The sequence below is a fragment of the Aureobasidium namibiae genome, assembly GCF_000721765.1.
Source record: "Aureobasidium namibiae CBS 147.97 unplaced genomic scaffold scaffold_1, whole genome shotgun sequence".
NCBI lineage: Eukaryota > Fungi > Ascomycota > Dothideomycetes > Dothideales > Saccotheciaceae > Aureobasidium > Aureobasidium namibiae.
The window spans coordinates 225,435-245,409 of NW_013581208.1; the positions used below are offsets into that span (position 1 = coordinate 225,435).

General features: G+C 51.9%; 6 protein-coding genes across 6 annotated transcripts; 2 read left to right on the forward strand and 4 right to left on the reverse strand.

Moving 5' to 3' along the window:
- Positions 1 to 537: 537 nt before the first annotated feature.
- On the forward strand, positions 538 to 2,378 carry M436DRAFT_68585 (pyruvate decarboxylase; the record flags this gene model as incomplete). Its single annotated transcript, XM_013576733.1, has 3 exons — positions 538 to 763; positions 814 to 1,793; positions 1,851 to 2,378. 3 exons carry the CDS (start codon positions 538 to 540, stop codon positions 2,376 to 2,378), a joined length of 1,734 nt encoding a protein of 577 aa, XP_013432187.1.
- Positions 2,379 to 3,845: 1,467 nt separating this feature from the next.
- Positions 3,846 to 4,208, reverse strand: M436DRAFT_15504 (uncharacterized protein; the record flags this gene model as incomplete). The annotated part of the gene is made up of 1 exon (XM_013576043.1): positions 3,846 to 4,208. A coding segment is annotated over one exon (363 nt), but the record flags the coding sequence as incomplete, so codon positions are not given.
- A 4,734-nt stretch (positions 4,209 to 8,942) lies between these two features.
- On the reverse strand, positions 8,943 to 11,660 carry M436DRAFT_36580 (AAA-domain-containing protein; the record flags this gene model as incomplete). The annotated part of the gene is made up of 5 exons (XM_013576426.1): positions 8,943 to 9,163; positions 9,219 to 10,077; positions 10,378 to 10,635; positions 10,675 to 11,517; positions 11,568 to 11,660. The coding sequence occupies 5 exons, from the start codon at positions 11,658 to 11,660 to the stop codon at positions 8,943 to 8,945; spliced, it is 2,274 nt and encodes a 757-aa protein (XP_013431880.1).
- Positions 11,661 to 12,064: 404 nt separating this feature from the next.
- On the reverse strand, positions 12,065 to 13,780 carry M436DRAFT_36670 (serine palmitoyltransferase; the record flags this gene model as incomplete). The annotated part of the gene is made up of 4 exons (XM_013576441.1): positions 12,065 to 12,262; positions 12,322 to 13,324; positions 13,384 to 13,484; positions 13,538 to 13,780. The coding sequence occupies 4 exons, from the start codon at positions 13,778 to 13,780 to the stop codon at positions 12,065 to 12,067; spliced, it is 1,545 nt and encodes a 514-aa protein (XP_013431895.1).
- A 555-nt stretch (positions 13,781 to 14,335) lies between these two features.
- Positions 14,336 to 15,367, reverse strand: M436DRAFT_36504 (uncharacterized protein; the record flags this gene model as incomplete). Its single annotated transcript, XM_013576413.1, has 1 exon — positions 14,336 to 15,367. The coding sequence occupies one exon, from the start codon at positions 15,365 to 15,367 to the stop codon at positions 14,336 to 14,338; it is 1,032 nt and encodes a 343-aa protein (XP_013431867.1).
- Positions 15,368 to 17,026: 1,659 nt separating this feature from the next.
- M436DRAFT_35692 (uncharacterized protein) lies at positions 17,027 to 19,390 on the forward strand (the record flags this gene model as incomplete). Its single annotated transcript, XM_013576264.1, has 3 exons — positions 17,027 to 17,287; positions 17,319 to 19,237; positions 19,294 to 19,390. The coding sequence occupies 3 exons, from the start codon at positions 17,027 to 17,029 to the stop codon at positions 19,388 to 19,390; spliced, it is 2,277 nt and encodes a 758-aa protein (XP_013431718.1).
- Between the last annotated feature and the right edge of the window lie 585 nt (positions 19,391 to 19,975).

Sequence of the window (19,975 nt, forward strand, 5' to 3'; positions counted from 1 at the left end):
AAGACTGGCTCTTGAGTCTTGATGGTATCAGGAAGCAGACGTTCGCAGGCCCGGGAGCAGCCGAGGCTAAGCAACTCGTTCATATTGGCGTTGATCCAAGCTCCTGATGATCTCATGTGAGATGTACTTTTGTCGCGGGACGTTCTCCGGAAGATGGCATTCGATACGATTTTGATTGCTCGTCGCCTCTTGTGACATACGACTTGGAAGATGTGGTGATTCAATTCGATACGTACGGAGGCGGTCGTACTGTTGAGTAAGGCCGTACAGAGGATGGCGAGGTTCTGGCGATGGGGTGACTTTTTGTTGGTCGGGCCTATCCACGATGTTCCGAATCGGCCCTGCATCGTCATACCTACTCACATGTTCGGGCAAGAGCTTCAAGGGTGATCCAGGAAGCTGTTTCAGCGGTTGAAGCCTCGTTCTGCATCCTACCCTTCCAGATATAAACCATCCGGACCCTCCGAACACAAAAGCCTTCTCTTTCTCTTCTCATACTATTCTGTGTTTCTTCAATCGTCATACAACTACCCCGCCATGGCTTCGCAAGATATTCGCACAAGCTCGCTCAAGAAGCCTATCACCATTACCGAATACCTCTTTGCTCGTCTGAAGCAATGCGGTGTCAGCTCTGTTCACGGTCTTCCTGGTGATTACAACCTTGTCGCCCTTGACTACCTGGAGAAGGCTGGCCTCAAGTGGGTCGGTAACTGCAACGAGCTCAACGCTGGCTACGCTTCGGACGGCTACGCCAGAATCAAAGGTATATTGAGCCAATGACTCTCCCAACAGCATACACTAACATCCTTTAAGGCTTGTCTGCACTTATTACGACATTCGGTGTAGGCGAATTGTCCGCTATCAATGCCATCGCTGGCGCCTACTCGGAATATGTTCCCATTGTTCACATCGTCGGTACACCTGCAACGTCAGCACAGAAGGATGGACTCTTGCTCCACCACACTCTCGGCAATGGCAACTACGATGTCTTCGTTGACATGTTCCGTTCCGTCTCTTGTGCTGTCGCCAACATCAAGGATCTCAATACTGCCGCTGCCGAGATCGACCACGTCATTCGCGAATGTTACATCCAATCACGCCCCGTATACATCGGTCTACCTTGTGACATTGTCGAGGACAAGGTCGAGGGCGAGAGACTCGATCAGCCCATCGACCTGTCATACCCTCCCAACCCAGAAGAGCAGGAAGATTACGTTGTCGACGTTGTTCTGAAGTACCTGCACGCAGCAAAGAACCCTGTCATTCTGGTCGATGGTTGTGCCATCCGTCACCGTGCTCAGAAGGAGACTCACGACTTGGTGGTCAAGTCTGGCCTGCCCACGTTCGTCGCTCCTTTGGGTAAGGGTTGTATCGATGAGACTCTGCCCAACTACGGCGGTGTTTACGCCGGAGACGGCTCCAACGAAGGTGTCCGCGACCGTGTGGAGAGCTCCGACCTGGTTCTCAGCATTGGCGCCATCAAGTCCGATTTCAACACGGCAGGCTTCACGTTCCGCCAGAGTCAATTGACCACCATTGACTTCCACTCCAACTTCATCCAGGTCCGCTACTCACAATACCCCGGCGTCCGCATGAATGGCGTCCTCCGTAAGGTCGTCGACAAGATGGGCAAGCTGAACGTTGAGGCTGGTCCCAAGCCTACCAACCGCACAAGTAGCCAAGACAACAGCCAGACCATCACACACAAGTACTTTTGGCCTCGTCTTGGCCAATGGCTGCGTGAGGAGGATATTGTCCTTACCGAGACGGGCACCAGTAACTTCGGAATTTTCGTGGGTTTGATGAATGTACAAAAACCATGTCTGCCATGCTAATAAGCTTCGATTCAGGAAACTCGCTTCCCTGCCAAGGTTCAACTCATCTCTCAGGTCTTGTGGGGATCGATTGGATATGCTACTGGCTCCGCTCAGGGTGCTGCTCTTGCTGCTAAGGAGCTCGAGGAGGAGAAGGGTGAAAAGCATCGTACTATCTTGCTCACTGGTGAGGGTTCCTTTCAGTTGACCGCTCAGGAGGTCTCGACCATGATTCGCCGCAAGTTGAAGCCTATCATCTTCCTCATCGTGAACGACGGTTACACCATCGAGCGCATGATCCACGGTATGAACGCCGAGTACAACGACGTTCAGGAGTGGAAGTGGAAGGATCTCGTTCCCGCATTTGGAGCCAAGGAGGGCGAGTACAAGACCTACACTATCAAGTCACGCGAGGAGCTTGACCAACTTATGGCCGACGACAACTTCAACTCTGCCCCATACCTGCAGTTCGTCGAGATGTACATGCCCAAGGAGGATGCTCCCGAGGCACTCAAGCTCACTGCTTCAGCAGCCGAGCGCAGAAACGCAAAGGTTCAGGCCTAGAAGGCTTCTGGACCGAGACCGAAACCAAAAGTGGCTTCTCTTGTGAATATTATTAACGAATAACATAATCGGCTTCTCCTCTTCTGATGAATATAGACTTGGCGTTGTAGCTTTCAATTCTACCTCTCTTCTTCTCTGTGTACAAAAGCATGTCACGCGGTGCCTACGATAATGCACAGTTCCTCCATAGACAAGAGATTATCCACTGAGAGTGGTAGAATCACGGGCTCTCTTTGGTCAACCCCTGATCCATGAAGTACTGTGCCTTTTTGTCGTCCGCAAGTCGTTGGCGTGCTGCCGAGGTGAGATGATGTGAATCACAAAATTCAGTATTTATTTCCTCTCTCTGTATCCAAGAGTATGTGATGAATGGACTGTGAATAATGCACAGTAGTACAGAAGAGGAATATACCATCGAGATGCGATATTTTGTTCCAACCTCTTTTGGCTCCCTTTCCCCGATCTCAGACACTTATCGTGCCTTTTTACATGGAACGACAAAGTTACTTCGGAACCATTGCAGGAAGAGGGTTGACAGTATGAATTTTCTTGCGTTCGGGCAATTTTTCTCTTTCTGTTACGTGCAAAGATATGACATGCTTCAGAATTTGAACTATTTCTTTGATGAACTAGAAGCGCCGAAGTTGGAGTCGTGGAATCATCGGCTCACCATGGACTTGTCCGCCATCTTGAGAGGAAACATAGATTTGGATAGCTTCAACTACAACTACGCCCGTTTTTAGTCATGAGAGGGGAGTGTAAGTGGTGAAACAAGGAGGAAGGGCTTGTCTGGTGAATATCGTGGACGAATCACTTGATTGACTTTGCTGCTTATGATGAATACAGTCTTCGAGATTCTGACCTCTGTGACCTACGTCCTACTGGATATAACGTATGTGATGATGGAAATGTGTGAGAATCTCGAGAGACACAACGTGATCTATCGAGAAACGATATACTTTTGGCTCTCTTTAGAAGCATCTTCGGTCCGGAAATTGTTGTGCATTTTGAAGCAACAATTTCAGTCCTGATACTCGTAGTGCGAAGTCGAAGGCCACAGACTTTGGCACGCTGAGCGGTTGCTCTGTCGGACCTCATACTCTTGAGTCGTGTACCCGCCTGTTCAGATCGTGCTTCCTACTCAGCTAGATTTTGCTTGGTGGGCTTGAAGTATCGGTCCTTGACACCAAGAGCCCTTTCCAAAGATCGTATGTGTTGTGTAGCCTGGGGTTTCGCGTCCTTCCTGAGCTTCGTAATGTTTCCGGAAGATGTGGTGCTTCCGAATAAATGAGTGGGCACAAGTGGCTCACAGGATGTCGTGGTAGTTCCTGTAGTCTGACCATATTCCTCCCTTCAGTGCCTGTCCAAAACTGCGCGTGCGACCGGCGTTGTCGCGAGCCATGGATGTTGTTGTGAGTTTCAGAGATTTGCTGACTCGTTCGACTTTCAACTCTTGTCTTGGTCGGCCAAAACAGCCAACCTAGCCAAGACGTCCTTCTGTCTCTGGATCTTGTCTTCCAAGCTCTTGATCTCTTCCTCTTGCTCCTCGACACCCCTGTGCATATCGGCCAAGCCACCCAGATCAGCCAAAGCTTTTCTTATCCTGCTCTTTAGGAATTGTGCAGCTACGGCGGCGTCTTTGTAGTCTAGTTGTTGTGGTGCCGAGGTAGGTAGTGCAGAGGCTGAGGTGACTGGTGTGTGGGGAGCATTGTTTGGTGGAAGGGCGGCTGATGTGTCGGGGGTATACACGTTCAAGGAGGGCTCCAGACGAGAGAGGAGGGCGTGGAGAGGTGGGAGAATGTCGAAGGTTTGTGGTGGTGGGAGAGGTGGCTGGGTCGTTGTGGGTGTCGGGATCAGAGGTGGTGCTGTTGTTGTGGTCGGTGTTGCGTTAGACGACATGATTTCCGTGGTCCAGATGAGTGGTTGGAGTGATGTGTCGAACAGTGTAGAGCTGACCGATAGCGCTTCGGTAAACTGACTGGAGTGTTGGAGTGGAGTGAAAGTTGCGTTGAAATGAGGACAGATGACGCGCGACATGCGACTTCCTCGGCAGCCACTTCCGTCCGATGTATTGCCTTGGTATCCCTCTTCTGATTAGCTTCCACTCGTACGTATGGCCCTAACAATGACTCGGGTGGTATTTAGACCGTCAAAGGTCAAGAACATGATCACAAAAGTGTTACTCGAACTACAAGAGCTGTCTGGTAACACGTTGTCAGGGCCTGGACATTTCTTTCGCCACGACATGGTACTATGTAGGTCAAATCCATTATTGCACCCTGCTTCTGCACCCAACCTTCCTTATCACATAAACAGCACAGTCGATACAAGACATAGTAACATGGACAACCAGCTCATCCTTCCCACTTCCATATGGCCTGCCTGACTTGTAGAAGCTGTGGCAGCCGCACTCTCATCTGAAGTGCTAGTTCCAGCCAATCTGCTCGTAGTGGCAGTACTAGACAGTGACCTTGAACCGCTCGTCGTGGTTGAGCCATTCATCTTACGCGAGCCAGATACAGACTCTGCCGCTGGAGCTGAAGTCGAAGTCGCAATTCCCTGCCAGATGTAGTCACCAAGCCCCTCTGTCGTCGTACTCTCTCCAGATTTGGCGATCACAACACTGCCACTGGTCCCCAAACTCAAAGTCTCACCATTGACAGTGATTGCTCCACCGGGGTAAAGTGTCTGCGAAGCAACCACGATACCAGAATTCAATGGTGTAAAGGAAAGTTGTTGAGAGTCTCCTGAGAGAACTGGAACCCCAGATATATGTGCCAGAGTGGTTGTTTGACCATCGACAACGATGTTGCTTGTTCCTGATGAGGGAAGACTGTATGTTGTGCCCTTCACCGTTATGGCAGAGCCACCTGGAATAAGTGTTTGCGAAGCGACGACAAGCGGCGTCACGGAAGCAGCGACAGCATTGAAAGTCTGAGATCCAATCGTAAGGGGTGCAGCAGCAGGACTTTGGTATTCGGTCGGGTTTCCGTCAATGAACACAGTGTTTCCAGATGTGGCCAAGGAGTACGTAGTCCTCGAGATCTCCACAGCGGCGCCTCCGGGCCTCAATGTTTGAGTGGCCAAGATATAACCACCTGCAATGAACCGAGTAGCAGTGACTCCGCCAAAGACTACAGAAGAAGGGGTGTCCACAGCATTGGCGACCGAAGTGGGTCCATTGAGAGCGGCAGATTGGATCGCAGTCGGGGCTCCGTTGATAAAGACTGTGTCTCCAGATGCAGGCAGAGAATATGTCGTTCCGGAAACGTCCATCGCAGTACCTCCCGGGCTCAAAATTTGGCTGGCTACAATATAGCCACCACCTAGGAACGACACAGCAGTAAGACTACCTAGTAAGACAGGAGCAGGCGTACTTGCAGCATTCGCGTTTGATGTGGCTCCATTGATCACAACATTTGCTCCAGAGCTTGGCAGAGAATAGGTGACTCCAGAGACCTCTATCGCCGAGCCATCAGGAGAAAGCGTTTGACCAGCAACAACATAGTAAGCTCCAGACGACGAAGGAGCCGCTTTGACGTCGCCAATGACCACTGTTGCTGGCTGCACTGCACTCGCTTGGATGACAGACACGGGCGACGCTTCTCCGTTCACAGCAATACTCTCTCCAGATGGCGCCAGCGAGTATGTGGTGCCAGATATCTCGATAGCAGATCCACCGCGACTGATGGTCTGATCCGCGACAATGTAGGCTCCAGATGACAACGGTCTGCCCGTCAAGCCACCTAGTACGATTGGCACAGCTGACTCGGTAGGTGACGCTAAGGTAGTGATCTGGACACTCTCTCCGTTCACAACAGCAACACCGCCAAACGGCGGCAGAGAATAGGATGTACCAGCAATCTCAACAGCAGAGCCAGGTATCAAGGTTTGGCTACCTACGATATAACCTCCAGAGGTCGCAGGAGATGCAGTAATCTCGCCTATCACAACTGGAGCAGCGTTCTGGGAAGTCTCGACAGGTGATGTGCCGCTCACAGTTGCTTGTGTCGCAGCATCTTGCGCAGGATCAACCTCTGTAGTCTCCTGGGAACCACCCTGAGAATCTACCGGTTTGGGTTTGGGTAGTTTGGAAGCTTGGTCCTCAGATGATGTTGTGTGTACTGGATTTGTTGTGGGTTGACCCCCACTAGACATCACTTCATCTGAGTGTTGTACTGGAGCCGTTGGAGATTCCACGGTAGTCTTTTGTGGGATTGGTTGGGGTGTCTCGTCCAAAGTGAGCGTGGGCTGTGGAACAGGCTCATTTTGTGAGATCTCGGAAGCTGTTGGAACATCAGTCTGACCTTGCGATGGCGATCCAAGCTCTTCGGATACTTTTGGTGGGGCGGTGGAAGGCGAAGGTTCTGGCTGAGGTGTGGGTTGACCAGTGGGCTGTCCAGAAGTCTGATCGGCGGCTTGGTCAGATAGCTGAGCAGATGGTTGTCCAGGCTGTTGAGCCGACGGAGTTAGAGTACCTTTGGTAGTAACGATGGTTGCCGGCGTGCTAACAGGGCCGGTTGGAATAGGCTGATTAGCCGGAACCGCCGATGTTGTAGTAGCCTTGTCGACGTACAGCCCATTTGTAGTACTTGTCACAGCACTCGAAATCGTCAAGAAGCTTACTTGTACATGAACGCCCGGTGCTCCGGCGCCCCAAGCAGGAGAGCATCTTGCAATGTCCGGTACTGCAGAGAGAGCCACCTCATCCTTAGCCAGATATGTGATAAATGCATCTTCTAACTTTGAGGACGTGAAATCCTTGTACCACTCGCCTGAGGTGGTAGAGACGACACTGATGTACGGGGTAGACAGCAAGAAATAGGTGTATTGGATGTAGCGGGACAATTGACCAAGAGGCTCGTACGCCGCACCTCCAAACCATTGGCGTGCCTCGGAGTACACGTCGTATGTTGTGGTCGAGCTAGAGATTCCAGTACCTTGTCCTATACATGTTCCTGCATTGTTGACTGTGCCAGAGAACACGAAAACATAGCCGAAGCCGATGAATGGCGTTGGTGCTGCTCTGAAGTTTGAATCAGTACACTTGCAGTCGACGCCAGAAACTCAACGACCTACACGGTAGTATAGCCGAAGTCTTCTTGGGTTTCTGTGAGCATAATAGTCTGATCGTATTTCTGACCAAAGGCTGGCGGCGCATTCAAAGCTGTGGGGACTCCTGGAATTGATATAGGACCTGCGCCTGCATTGTAGCTACCGGTCACCTCAGCGGCAGATGAGTTGGTTATAGTGACTGTAGCCGTTGGGATGATCGTGTTGTTGTATCTCAAGTACTCTGTGACGATGGTCCGTTGAACGGCCTGGATGGTGGTATCGGTATACCACCAATTCAATGCCGCTGCTGGGGCATAAGCTTGACAACAAAATGCACCAGAGACGGAAGGATCGGTAGACGTCCTGGTCGTGACTGAGGAATTCGTGTATTGTGTCGATGTTACTTGCCTCGGAACCATTACAGCAAGTGCAGTCGACAAGCACGAAGCAAGAGACAGAGCATACATTATTTTCCCCATGGCTGTTGATGCGACAAGAAGCTTCCTGGCGATTACTTCAGAGGTCACTTGGATATAAGCTGTACTTTTGAGAGAACCGCCTGCTGCAGCTCAGCCTCACAGCAGAACAACACCCATGTCCTCGAAGGATTATTGAATGGCTGGCACATTTTACAGACTCCTCTCGACTGCCTGCAGATTCTGTGCGGCCGTCCACAACGAGTATAAGATGGCTTATCGGAAGACAACAGCGGCTCAAGTTGCTTTGCATCACAATCTCTCCGAGCTCGCCAGGCACACACCATGCTTCGACAGCCTATAAAGCAGGATTTCTCCGAACTTGAGACCTAAACATAGATGAAACTTGACGAGGTTGAACAAGGCCGACAGGAGAGCATCCAATGATGTTCAGTCGCGAGGGGATCATTTCTCTGACATGCAGGGACGTCGACCGGTCAAGCCACCAGGGCGTGGTTTCGGCAAAGTGATCCAAGTTGGCATGGCCGAATCCTTATGCTGACTACCACCCGCTCTAGGGATATGCACTCAGATGCGAGTATCCGGTCACGCGTGAGATAATAATACTGTTGGTCCTCGTGGAGAGGGACTTTGTTGGACTGCTGGCGATACCATTTGCCAAGCCATGCATCCAGCGATGATGATGACGCCCAAGTTATACTCGGTGGTGGTGTCACCCGGCTCTATGGATTATATTCATCTACCTGACCAGCATGTAGTCAGATGAATATACTTATGCAAATGTAGACTATGTGGTCTAAAGTGTGCGTGACAGTACGTGTGGGCGTATCGCAGGTCAAATACTGTCGAAGATGGCAAGAGTAGACTGAAGCCTTGATTCCGGCTGCATCTTGGCATCACCACTGACCGTCCACACTCATGCATACACCGGTTGATCGTAGAACAATAATGTTAGGAACAATTTATGCATGATCGCTGTTCAAGTAGTGATGCGACAAGACCCAGGGTAACTTATCCGAGAATCGTGACCGAAAATCTGCTTCCGCCACGGTAATGCATATATTATGATCAATCAACCACCACGCTCGCCAAATTCCTTGGCCCAATCTTCAAACTCTTTGAGGCCAGAGGCAGAGACACTTGGTCGGATGTTGACCAGACTGGCCTTAAAGTCTGTGACATCAATCGGCCTGATATCGTTTGGTGACATGAATAGCAGTTTCTCTCCCAGAGAGCGTAGAGGCCCCATTGCGGCGTCTTTCGCCAAAGCTGTGATATCACTACCCGAGAAACCTGATTTACAATGTTAGCATCATATACTCTACGATATCCAAAATAGACGACATACCTTCAGTCAGATACACTAGCTCATCTAAATGCTCATCGCTGATATTATGCTTTTGCGCTGCCATCAGCGTTGTGAGCTGCAGCTTGCGCACCCAGTCCTCTGGTAACGGGATGTACTGTCTTCTGACAAAGCGTCTTCTCGCGGCTTCATCGATCGCCCAGGGTAAGTTCGTAGCTGCCAGTACTAGCACTCTACTTGCATCACCTCGCTCTTTATCTTTCTCACTTGTCTCCTTTCCTGCAGCTGCTTTTGCCAAATCGCTCCATTGGATCAAGAATTCGGTCTTAATGCGACGAGTAGCTTCGTGCTCGCTCGATCCACCGCGCGCCGAGAGCAGCGAGTCAATCTCGTCGACGAAGATGATAGACGGTGCCAGTGCCTTTGCGATAGAGAATAGTGCGCGGACCAGTTTCTCACTCTCACCAAGATACTTGCTCGTCAAACTGCTAGCGGAGATGGCGAAGAATGTACTTTTGCTCTCTGTCGCGACTGCTCTGGCCAACATAGTTTTTCCTGTTCCTGGTGGTCCGAAGAGTAGCATGCCACGAGCTGGCTCACGAAGTCCCATGAAAAGATCCGGACGCAGGAATGGATAAACCACTGTTTCTTTCAAGGCGCTCTTCGCAATCTCCAGACCTGCAACGTCATCCCAGTGGACTTCGTCGCCCTGGATTACGATCTCGTTGAATATTTGTTTTGCAGCACCTTCGTCCACACCGCGTGGCAGGTTGTTTAGTAAATTCTTTACGCGCGTATCCCATTCAGATGTTTCATCTTGCGGTTCAACTGAGGCTTCGGGATGTTCGATGACAGACTCGGCGATTGGTGTTGGGACCTCCTCTTCCACAGTGATAGGCTTCTTTCGTCGTGCCCTGGTCGGATTTTCTCTTCCGCTACTATGTTCGTCTGCGCTATAACCAGATGAAAGGTTCCTTTCGTCAAGCTGTTGCCGTACTTTTGCAGCATTGACCACACCGACTGCTTTCCTAGGGATTGGCGGTGCGATCTTTGGTTTTGGTTGGCTTGCTGCGACAGGTGCCGAGGACGATATCTGGTTCTCCAGATCTTTCATAGTCTTGGGTGGCCGGGCGTTTGGTGGGTTCTTGTATTTGCTTGGCTGCACAGGCAGGTACTCGTTGCGATAGGAAGGTAAGCTGACAGGTTCGATCCTGCGAACAGGCGATTGTCTTCGCGCTTTGGGAGTGTTGGCGGTGAATGCGGCATTCGGTCGCTGACGAGGTGAGGTTATCGGCGAAGGTGGACCCAGGTGCTCGGAACTGCTGGCATATGCTTTAGATGGTTGGACTGGGTTCAGTAAAGAATGGTCTGGATACGGTGGGCCCTGAGGTTCAGAATGGAATCCGTTCGTAGTGGATGGCTGGACGAAGTAGTCGGGTGGACTCGGTGGCTGGACGTGCTTTTGGAGTGGCCTGGGTTGTTCTTGAGAAGAACGAACACTGGATGAATGAAGTGGAACTGGAGATGCAGAGGCTGTGTGGTTGGGCGCATGAGGTCGAGAAGAATTAGGGTCGACGAGGGTTCTCGTATAAGGATCCCAGACAGTGGCAGAGCTAGCAGGACCATCCAGGTGTCCGTTAGCTTGTTCCGCACTGCCAACACTGGCACCCCTTTGAGTGATGCCCCATGCTTGAGTGGCGGCCTTAGAAGCAGCAGCGGGCTTCCTGAAGGTGGCAGTGGATAATTTGCTGGACGAACTTGTTCTCTCTTTCCCACCAGCGCGCAAAGTCCTCAGCATGCCCCCTCTCTTCTCGGGACTAGGGGTGCGCGAGCTCCTTCGCTGACCGGTCGACGATTGGGGTGCCAGCGTTGATGATGAGGATGGAGGAAACGCAGATACAGCGGGCGGCAAGGGCGATCTGCGAGAACGAGGAACATCAGTTCCGGAGCTCGATTTCGAAGTATAAGATGGTCGTTTGGTGCGGAGTGAAAGAGAAGGAGGCGTAGGGCGTGAAATGTCCGAGTAGTCCACCGGAGGGATGTTGCTTCCATTCAGGCCGGTGTTGTTGTTGTCTGCACTTTCCTGGAGTGGGATGCTTGTGCTGGACGCGGTTGCCTTTGCTTGTGTTTCCTTCTCCGTAGCTTCCTCCCGACTCTGTCGAAGTGCCTCGAGTAGATCCACGCGCTCTTTGCATTGCATCTCCATCTGCCTCAGTGACTCCTGCAGGGCTTTCTCCGTCTCGGAACGTGGTCGCCATCCGGTGGGCATTCGATATGCGTTGTGGTAGTATATTTGGTCCAGGGCATTGCGCCATGATCGGAGAGCTTCGTTCTCGTTGTTCTGAAATACCGTCAGCTGCTGTACCTGACCACTGTCGTTGTTCAACCTACCTGACCCTCAAAATACACAGCAGTCGAGCATGTCAAGTAACAATCGTCATATGTCTTCTGCATAGAAGCTGCTGGCTTCCCGCGGCCCAGCATTGTATAGGTGCAATCGGAAGTTTCTGCATGCAAAAGCGAGGGAGGTGGGTGTATGTTGATGATCTGGTTAACCTCTGAATCGGACACGCCTGAGTTGATTCAAACTTCTTGTCCCTAATGTCCAAGCCTCTCTCTTTGCGCGGCCTCTCCAAATGAGCGGTAGCATGACGTATTTGCTCGAGAGGTCTGTGCGTGGACTGATCACGATCTATCCCGACACGGGAGGGCAAATCATCTCAGAAAATAGCATCCCAAAATGCTTCGAGAAGAATACGAAGAAGACTTGCATTTCACAATTACAAGGGATATATATTTGTTATACAGACTCCGAACCAAATCGCTCCATCGTGAGAATCGCTGTCGAGAGGAACTTCTTCAAAAACACGACATGGCTTTTGCTTCATTTACTTTCTGCGTGTCATAATCTTGGTGATGGCATGCCTTATGACAACACCAGCTTTCTCGGTCTCCTTCTTCGACAGACCAGTAGTAACACATACCTTGACCGCAGATTGAGGCTGCCAGCCTTCGTCGCGAGGTGTACCGCCTAGCGGTGGGGGCATACTCTTCAGTCGCGTGATCAGGACGCCATTAGCAAGACACTGTTTGAACCAAGTCAGTAAAAAGACCAGCGCGCGAGTTAGTTGGAAATCTGACTTACCTCTTCAACAACATCCTGCATGATGGCATCTTGCTCGGGAGCACTCAGTTGCCTGCTCTCGACTACTTCTTCCTTCAGTACGAGCATCAGAACAGGATTGTCAGCAGCACTGGTGCAAGTGACCCAATCGCTGCGGGGATCCAGTTGAGCACGCATGGTGCGGATGTTCTCTCTCAGTGCGACGAGGAGTTCGGGTTGTTCTTGCAACATTCTGGTGGTTGCGCTGGCAGTTGTGGCAAGCATAGCAGGGAGAGCGGCCGAGAAAGTGTACGCGTTACCAGAAAGACGTTGATGTTCGACAATTTCCTCGCTACCAGCACAGAAGCCACCGCCACCACAGAGAGAACCAGCGAGCGAGCCGATGATCATGTCGACCTGGCTGGCGTCCACGTTCTGTTGCTCCGTGACGCCACCACCCGTACGACCCAGTACACCGTATGACCACGTCTCGTCCAGGATGATGCGGAACTTGTACTTTTGCTTGAGTTCGATGAGCTTGGGAAGGTTGACGAGATCGCCAACATTCTCAAACAAACCTTCGGTGATGATGAAACGGCGAGTCAGTGGTTTGCGGGCATTCTCTTTGACCAGTTTCGCGAGGACGCGCTCAAGATCTTCCATGTCGTTGTGCTCGAACCATCGGACTGTACTGCGCGAGATTTGGATACCCTTGCGTGTAGCAAAGTTCACAGCCTTGTCCGCGACAATGATATCGCCGCGCTTGGAGAAAGCAGGAATGACCGAGGAGATAGTACTGAAGGACTGAGCATAGACGATAGCGGCGGGGGCACCTAGATGGGCGGCAATGTCGGCTTCGAGGGTTTGGTGAACATCTTGGGTGCCGTAGAAACCAGGGGGACCACAGGGACCGACACCGTAAGCGCGGAGAGTTTTGACGGCAGCCTCTTTGATGGCTTCGGAGTTGATGAAGTTGAAGTGGTTGTAAGTGGCAAGGTTCGTTACGGTTCGGCCATTCGCTAGCTTTGACTTGGGCGCTGAAGGACTGTATTGTGTATCAGCGCGAAGTTCCATCTCTCTGTAGGGCCAATTTGTGTTGCGCACCCAACGATGACAGGTCTTTTCTCGTTCTCGGCCTCTTCGAAAGCTGTGACGGGCGCTGCCAATGGTTCGGGGGTCCAATCTTCGACGAGTTCATCGATCTCCTGGGTTCCGTGTCAGTGAGCCGCAGACAGTGGATGGTTGTAGTCGAGTGTACCTCTTCGGTCAGGGGGATTTGCTTTTGCTTCTTCGTCGAGTATGCGGGCGAGACCAGATAGTAGACGGCAAAGAGGAACAGGAACAGCTCCATGGCTGAGCGCACAGGATCATCTTGGTAGCTGGAGCGGATGTATCGGATGACGATCGAGGAACCGGGGATCTTTTGCACCTGGTCGAAGGCCTGGTTGACGAGCTCGAGGGCGTTGCCCAAGGCATCTGGGGTGTGACTTGTTGTGTTCATCGCGGGCGCATAATCTTGTATGTAGAAAGGTCAAAGTTCAAGATGCGACGGTCATCAAAGGCGTCTCGGTCCTTAGACCCCTAATTGACGCTGGCAACTTGAGCCGGCTTTCTGCGCAATTTATCGAGTAGAGTATCTCGGTCCAATCTCAAGCGCGTACCCCTGTCTAACTCTACTGATGGTTTACCGAAGGAAATGTGCGTGCAAAGAATACCAGCCTGTGGTCTAGGCATGTCATTATGCTAGCTATGTAAAGGCTCCTTGAGACAACCCCTCACCTCGTCATTGACCGTCTTTGGCCTGCCGCTCCACCAAATAATTCGAAAACTCAAAAGCACGCGAAATGAACACGAAGCGCGTCTAACGCCATGTTGGCCGCCCACTTGGCGCCCCTTGACCCGGCGCCCCCTCTCCTGACCATTGAGACAAAGGAAAATTTGACGAAAGAAAGAACATGCGGGTATCGGTAATTGGGTGTGCCCCAGTAGGTCGTGAAATCCAAACGTCTGTCTAGATATCGTGTCGTCGTGAAAGGAATGTTTGCTAGGGATGAGCTCATTGGAGGAGGGCTCCAAATTCCAGAGTGCCACCGCTGGTGAATCTCGCTACTTCAGGGCTGGAACCTGGTTGCAAGAGGCCGTCGAAATTGAGCTTTCGGTGTGGCTCGCGTGCCGATAAAGGACTTTTGTTGGCAGACCAGTTGACTTGGGCAGGACTCGGCGTAACGTTGCAGAAGTCGGCGAAATTGAAGTTGTTGGAAGGCGTGTTCAGTGCAAAGCCGAAGAGACCGTTGCTTCCCCCAGGGGTCTGCATCATGGATGATGGTAGAGGGGTTGTTTTGGAAGGAGGTGTGGTTGGGACAATGACTCGAGAACTGACACCGTTCGCTGGAGTAGGAGAAGTATTGAAACCGAACAGACCAGAATCGTTGTCACCATCTTTGGATGTGCGGGAGAAGCGGTGCTGAGGGGGTGGCGTCTTGGGAGGTGATGAGCGAATATTGTAGAGGTCGCTATCGACATGGAACGAGTGTACAGGGAGATCGGTGTCGTCGTCTTCGGACAGTTCGGGAGAGGGAGCATCGTCGATGAGGCTGGAGCCTTCGGAGATGAAGGACAGTTTCGGAACATGGAGGGTTGAGGGAAAGACCGCGGTTCTGTTGTGATAGACAGGAGAGGATTCCGGAAGCCTGTGTGACCTCTTCCACGATTGTACGGCGAGAGCGCTACGAGTCTTGCGACCAGTCTGGCTGCTCGAAGCAGGATATCTGTGAACGTCGGCGAACCTCGGACGTTTGCTGCTGTGGGTGCTGCCATGGAGACTGCTGTGAGAACTGCCTAGCCGAGGCATATCGTCGGAGAAGATGGGGGCAGTCATGGGCGACGAGGCCATGCCGGGGATGTAGTGGAAGCGACTTGAGACGCTGGACGAGGTGTCGGAGTAGCTGTCGTTGATGCTCGAGGCGGTCCGTTTACGCTTGAGTTGTTGGTCGATGTGAGGCTCGATGGAGTCGATACTGAGGTTCTCCCAGCCATGCTTGATCTTGACATTGGCCAGTGCCAGCCTGTCTTGCAATGCTCTGGTCATCTGCGACAGACAAGGTGTTAGTGACGTAGATAAACAAGCCGGTCAACATTGGAGCTCTCATACCTTTGACAGCTCGAGCCGGCGCATTACTCTGTTGGCGACATCAGTGCCGGTAGCGTCGGCTTCTGCCATGGCGCTCGAAAATATGAGATGGTGATGGAGAAGATGCGCTGCTGGGTGGTGAGGAGTATGGGTTTAAGGAGAAAATCCGACAGTTTGGTCAAAGGAGAAAAGCGTGGTCAAAGAGCAATTATGCACGAGGATTCGAGCATAGAGTGGTGGTGGAATGCATTCGGCATGGCCATGTTGCTGGGGCAGTTATACGCTAAGGCTTAAGCGCTGTCAGGTTTGCAAAAGTCTGGGACCGAGTCGAGGGGCATTTTGACTGAATCACGCCGCATCTCGATCAAACACGACCAGTATCGCTAGCCCGTTGGTTCGTCTCGTCATCAAGTCGCACCTCTCCGCAACAGTTTGAGCCTTGTATTTGCTTCTTCCAGGTACATTCTCAAATCGGCGTATTGATGTCTTTCGTCGTCTAGCAACAGCAACAACAAGAAACAACACTGGTCAACTCTCGGCAGTCAATCTACAGCAGCAATTCCCTTGCTCTTGAATCCCCCTGACTGATCGCTTTCCAACACAATGAGGCGGTATTGAAAAGTGATGAAAAGAGAGTGGATTGCAAAGTCGCGCCCTTGGCTCTCTGTCTTGGAAGAGGAGCAGCAAATTGGCATGCTGAATCGCCAATGCCGACTCCGTCCAGCTTACGAGCTTGCTGAACATTGGTCACAGACATCACAGACAGTAGCAACACTCGGGGGTTGTTCGCACATGCAGAAAAGCAGTTCTCTATAACATGTCGCGTCTGATGCTGACAGTGTGCATGTCGTCGAGCAGAGCCACGGCTTATTGGATGAGCAGGCCCTCGGACGCCTAGCCAGTCACGGAACGGTCGGTATGCAGCGATCCACAAGACAAGGTTAATATGTGGCGTACCTCTTTATAGAATAGTGGCCGAGGGCACATGCAAGCCCGGGGCACGGGCGCGGCCAACACCTCGAGAGAGTCGTCATTTGTCCAAGGCTGGCAGCCAGGCTCAAGTCAAGTTCTCAACGGACACATGTAGAATTCAAGGATACAAGTCAAGCTTCCAGGCCGCGTGCGGCTCTCGTATCCTCTCCCGAACCTACAGTTCTCTCCGTCCCGCCCAACCTCTGTATCTCCCTCTGTCAAACCTGACTTGACTCTGGTCAGAATTGCTTGGCCAGTGTTTGAAGCGCCTACTCCGTACCTCTCTGCGTCTGGGCCCTACTGTCTTGTCTTGCGGCAGAGTGCATATCCAGCAGCCAACCGCTGTGTCGCGCATATCCGTATCACCCGCCGTCGCAAGCTCGATCCTTCTGAAACCTCCCTCCGTTTGCTGCCAACGAGGCATATTCGCATCCCCAGTCTATACCACCACTCCTGCTGCGTCGTACCGGACAGCGGTACTAGGCGACTACCACCACCATGCCTTCGTTCCTGAAAGAGTTCCGCCGGAGGTCAAAGGCCAGCTTCAAGAACGAAAAGACTGGTTCTGGAAACGATGGCCATTCACATTCTAGCAGCAATGACTCGCGCTCTCAAGATGGAACCACCGTCGAACCTGTCCCCGAAATGCCTCGAAACAAATCCTCCTCAACGCTGAACTCGGTCTTTGGTGGAAAGTCTCCGCCGCTCCCCTCGGGTTCTCCTCCTCTTCCTTCTCTGCAGTCCGTCTCGAGCTCCAACACGAACCTTGCCGGCATGAACGGTAGCAAGACTCCTCCACTCGGTTCCCGACCCGCCCCATCGAACAACAACAGCAGCCGCTATAGCATCGCCGTGAGTACACACACGACCCTATCTTGGCTACAGAAGACTGACACGAGAGCAGGGGTCGGTCAATGGCTCACCCAAGCCAACCCAGTACATGTCCCCGCTAGCACCTCGTGTTGTCTCGGCATCCGAGGGATCGTGGGTCCACCAGAAAGTTCTTCTCATCTACGGCCAGGTCGGTGACCCGTCACAACCACTCGACGGCGACATTGTCGTCTGTTCGCACCAAGACTGCTTTCCTCCAATGTCATGGCCCGTCAGCGACTCGCACTTCAAAGCACTCGTCTATCTACAACCAGGTCCCAACAGACTTCGCCTAGACTTTATCCCTCGCCAGCGTAGACCTTCGCAAGGACAGATGAACGGCACTGCCCACTCTTCCTATTTCCAGATCAACTATCTTCCCATGAACTCCTCTCCACCTCTTCACCTGGCCATCTTGGTTGCAAAAGACTCACCTCGAACATACGACGCTGTTCCTGACCGAATAAAGACCGAGGGCAACGGCCTAGAAACAGCAGTGCGGAAATTCCGCATGGCTGCTTATCTGTGGCAAGCCTTCACAGGCGAGCAGATGAACAGGCATGGTTTTGGCCGTCGCTGCTTCCGCTATGAGGAGGAATGGCAACAAGGTACCTTGACTGGTCGCGACCTCGCAACCGGGCAGATGCGCAATGAGGCCAAGATCCATGTCATCACTCTAAACAAGACTGTTGCCGAGATTCAAGACCTCAACATAGCACAACAGTACGAGCCTGCGAAACAAAAGGGCGATCTCTTCTCCGTCGCTATGGACGCTGTCAAGAATCACTTCAAGCCTCGACCGGGTCAGAAAGAGTACGTGTCTTGCATGTACTTGGATACACATTGGGACTCCAAAGTTGGCACAGTGAGAGGACATGCTGCTCTGGGAGGTGGTGACGAACAGGTCAAACTTGCCATCTTTGGCTCTCACTCTCTGCAATCATATCCTGCTCACCTGGAAGAGGTTGTACCCGCCTTTACTGACTGCACAAAAACTGACACGAGATATGTTGCCAACGACTGCAATGAAAGCGGAAGCAATTGGGAGGCTGCTAACATCGGAATCGGTGCCCACATGCACGAGACCGGTCATCTGTTCGGATGCCCTCACCAAGAATCAGGTGTCATGCTTCGCGACTATGTTCGTTTGAACCGCACTTTCACAACCAGAGAGCCCTACTGCACACGTACGCAATCGCAAGGCATGCGACTGTGTCTCCAACAGGATGAATGTGCATGGCACAGACTGGATGCTTTGAGGTTCAGACTGCACCCTTGTTTCGCTCTACCTACTGATGTGAACATTCCTCCGGAAGACAGCATTCAGGTCTGGGCTGTTGACAAAGGAGCCGCTCTGGTTACTGCAAGCACTGGCATTGCTTTCATCGAGATCTACACCGAGGGCGACGAACTCTGCCGTCACTGGATCGAATACCTGGACCCGAACAGCGGCTCCTCCGCAGGCGCACCTCGCCAAATCACATTGACAGAAGCCGAACTGAGAACCAAGGTCGGCGAGGCCAACAAGAACAAGAAGCTGAAAATCAAGATCTTCTCTCTTGGTCAGGGCGATCATGAAGTCGCCGACTTTGCCCAGCATGTGAGCAAGGATTCCAAGCTGAAGCTTCCCGACAGCCGAGTAGGCTTCAGAGGCTCAAAGGTCGGATTCTCGCAAATGGATGGAACACAACCTCAAGAAGTGCTTCTACGATCATCACACGAGAAGCGCAAGCTTCTGGTTGCCATCAGAGTCTTCCACGGTTTCGCGTTAGACGGCATCGAGTTTGTGTACGAGGATGGAGAGAACCAACTGTTCGGAAAGAGAGGTGGCAAGGAGGGCGGAGACGAGTTCCCCATCAATGCGCGATTCGGCGAAACGCTGCTGGGCTTCAATCTGAGAGCTGGTCTCTGGATTGACGGTATTCAGATTCTGACCAGCGGCGGTCGTCGCAGCGAGTGGTACGGCAATAAGGACGGTGGTAGCGGGTAAGTGATTGCAATTTTTTGAAAGAAGCGGAATATTATGCTAACGACCTTCACAGATGCAGTCTGATTCCTCCCAGAGGATACAGTATTGCCGGCGTCTACGGCACCTGCGGACAATGGCTCGATGGCTTCGGTCTCGTCATCACGCGATGAGCATTCCTCCGTGTAGCCTAGCCACCACTTCTCGCACACTCCCACAGTTAATACAACATCATCAAACCCTTAATGCTCAGGAGTCGACGCACTTTTGTCACTCAAACGTCTTCCAAGCATACAATGCATTCTCTGGTGCATTCGGTTTTTCTTGTTGCACATCTTCATGCTAGCATGCATACACTGTGCTTTTTGGAGTCATCTTATTTGTGCTTATCAGCATGCACATGGAAGAAACATGGAGGGCGTTTATAGAAGTTTTGTATTTTGTCGTGGAGTTTTGCAAAGCATATCTGCTCAAATATCTATATTCATCTCCATCACTGTACCTTCTTCCTGTCGTTCTGAGCTATCAAGTCTCTACGGGTCTCTACACTGTCGGCTTTGAGCCCTCCACTTGATAAATGTAAGTATATAATTGCTGACCCGTGCCCGGTCAAGTACGTACGGCCACAGTCAGCTGAAAACTGGGCATCCCGTCCGCTCTGCCATACATAAGCAGTTGAACGGCAGATTAGTACTACGGTGGGTGACCACGTGGGAATCCCTGCTGCTGTACGTTTTGTCTTTTTGCTAGTCACCGAC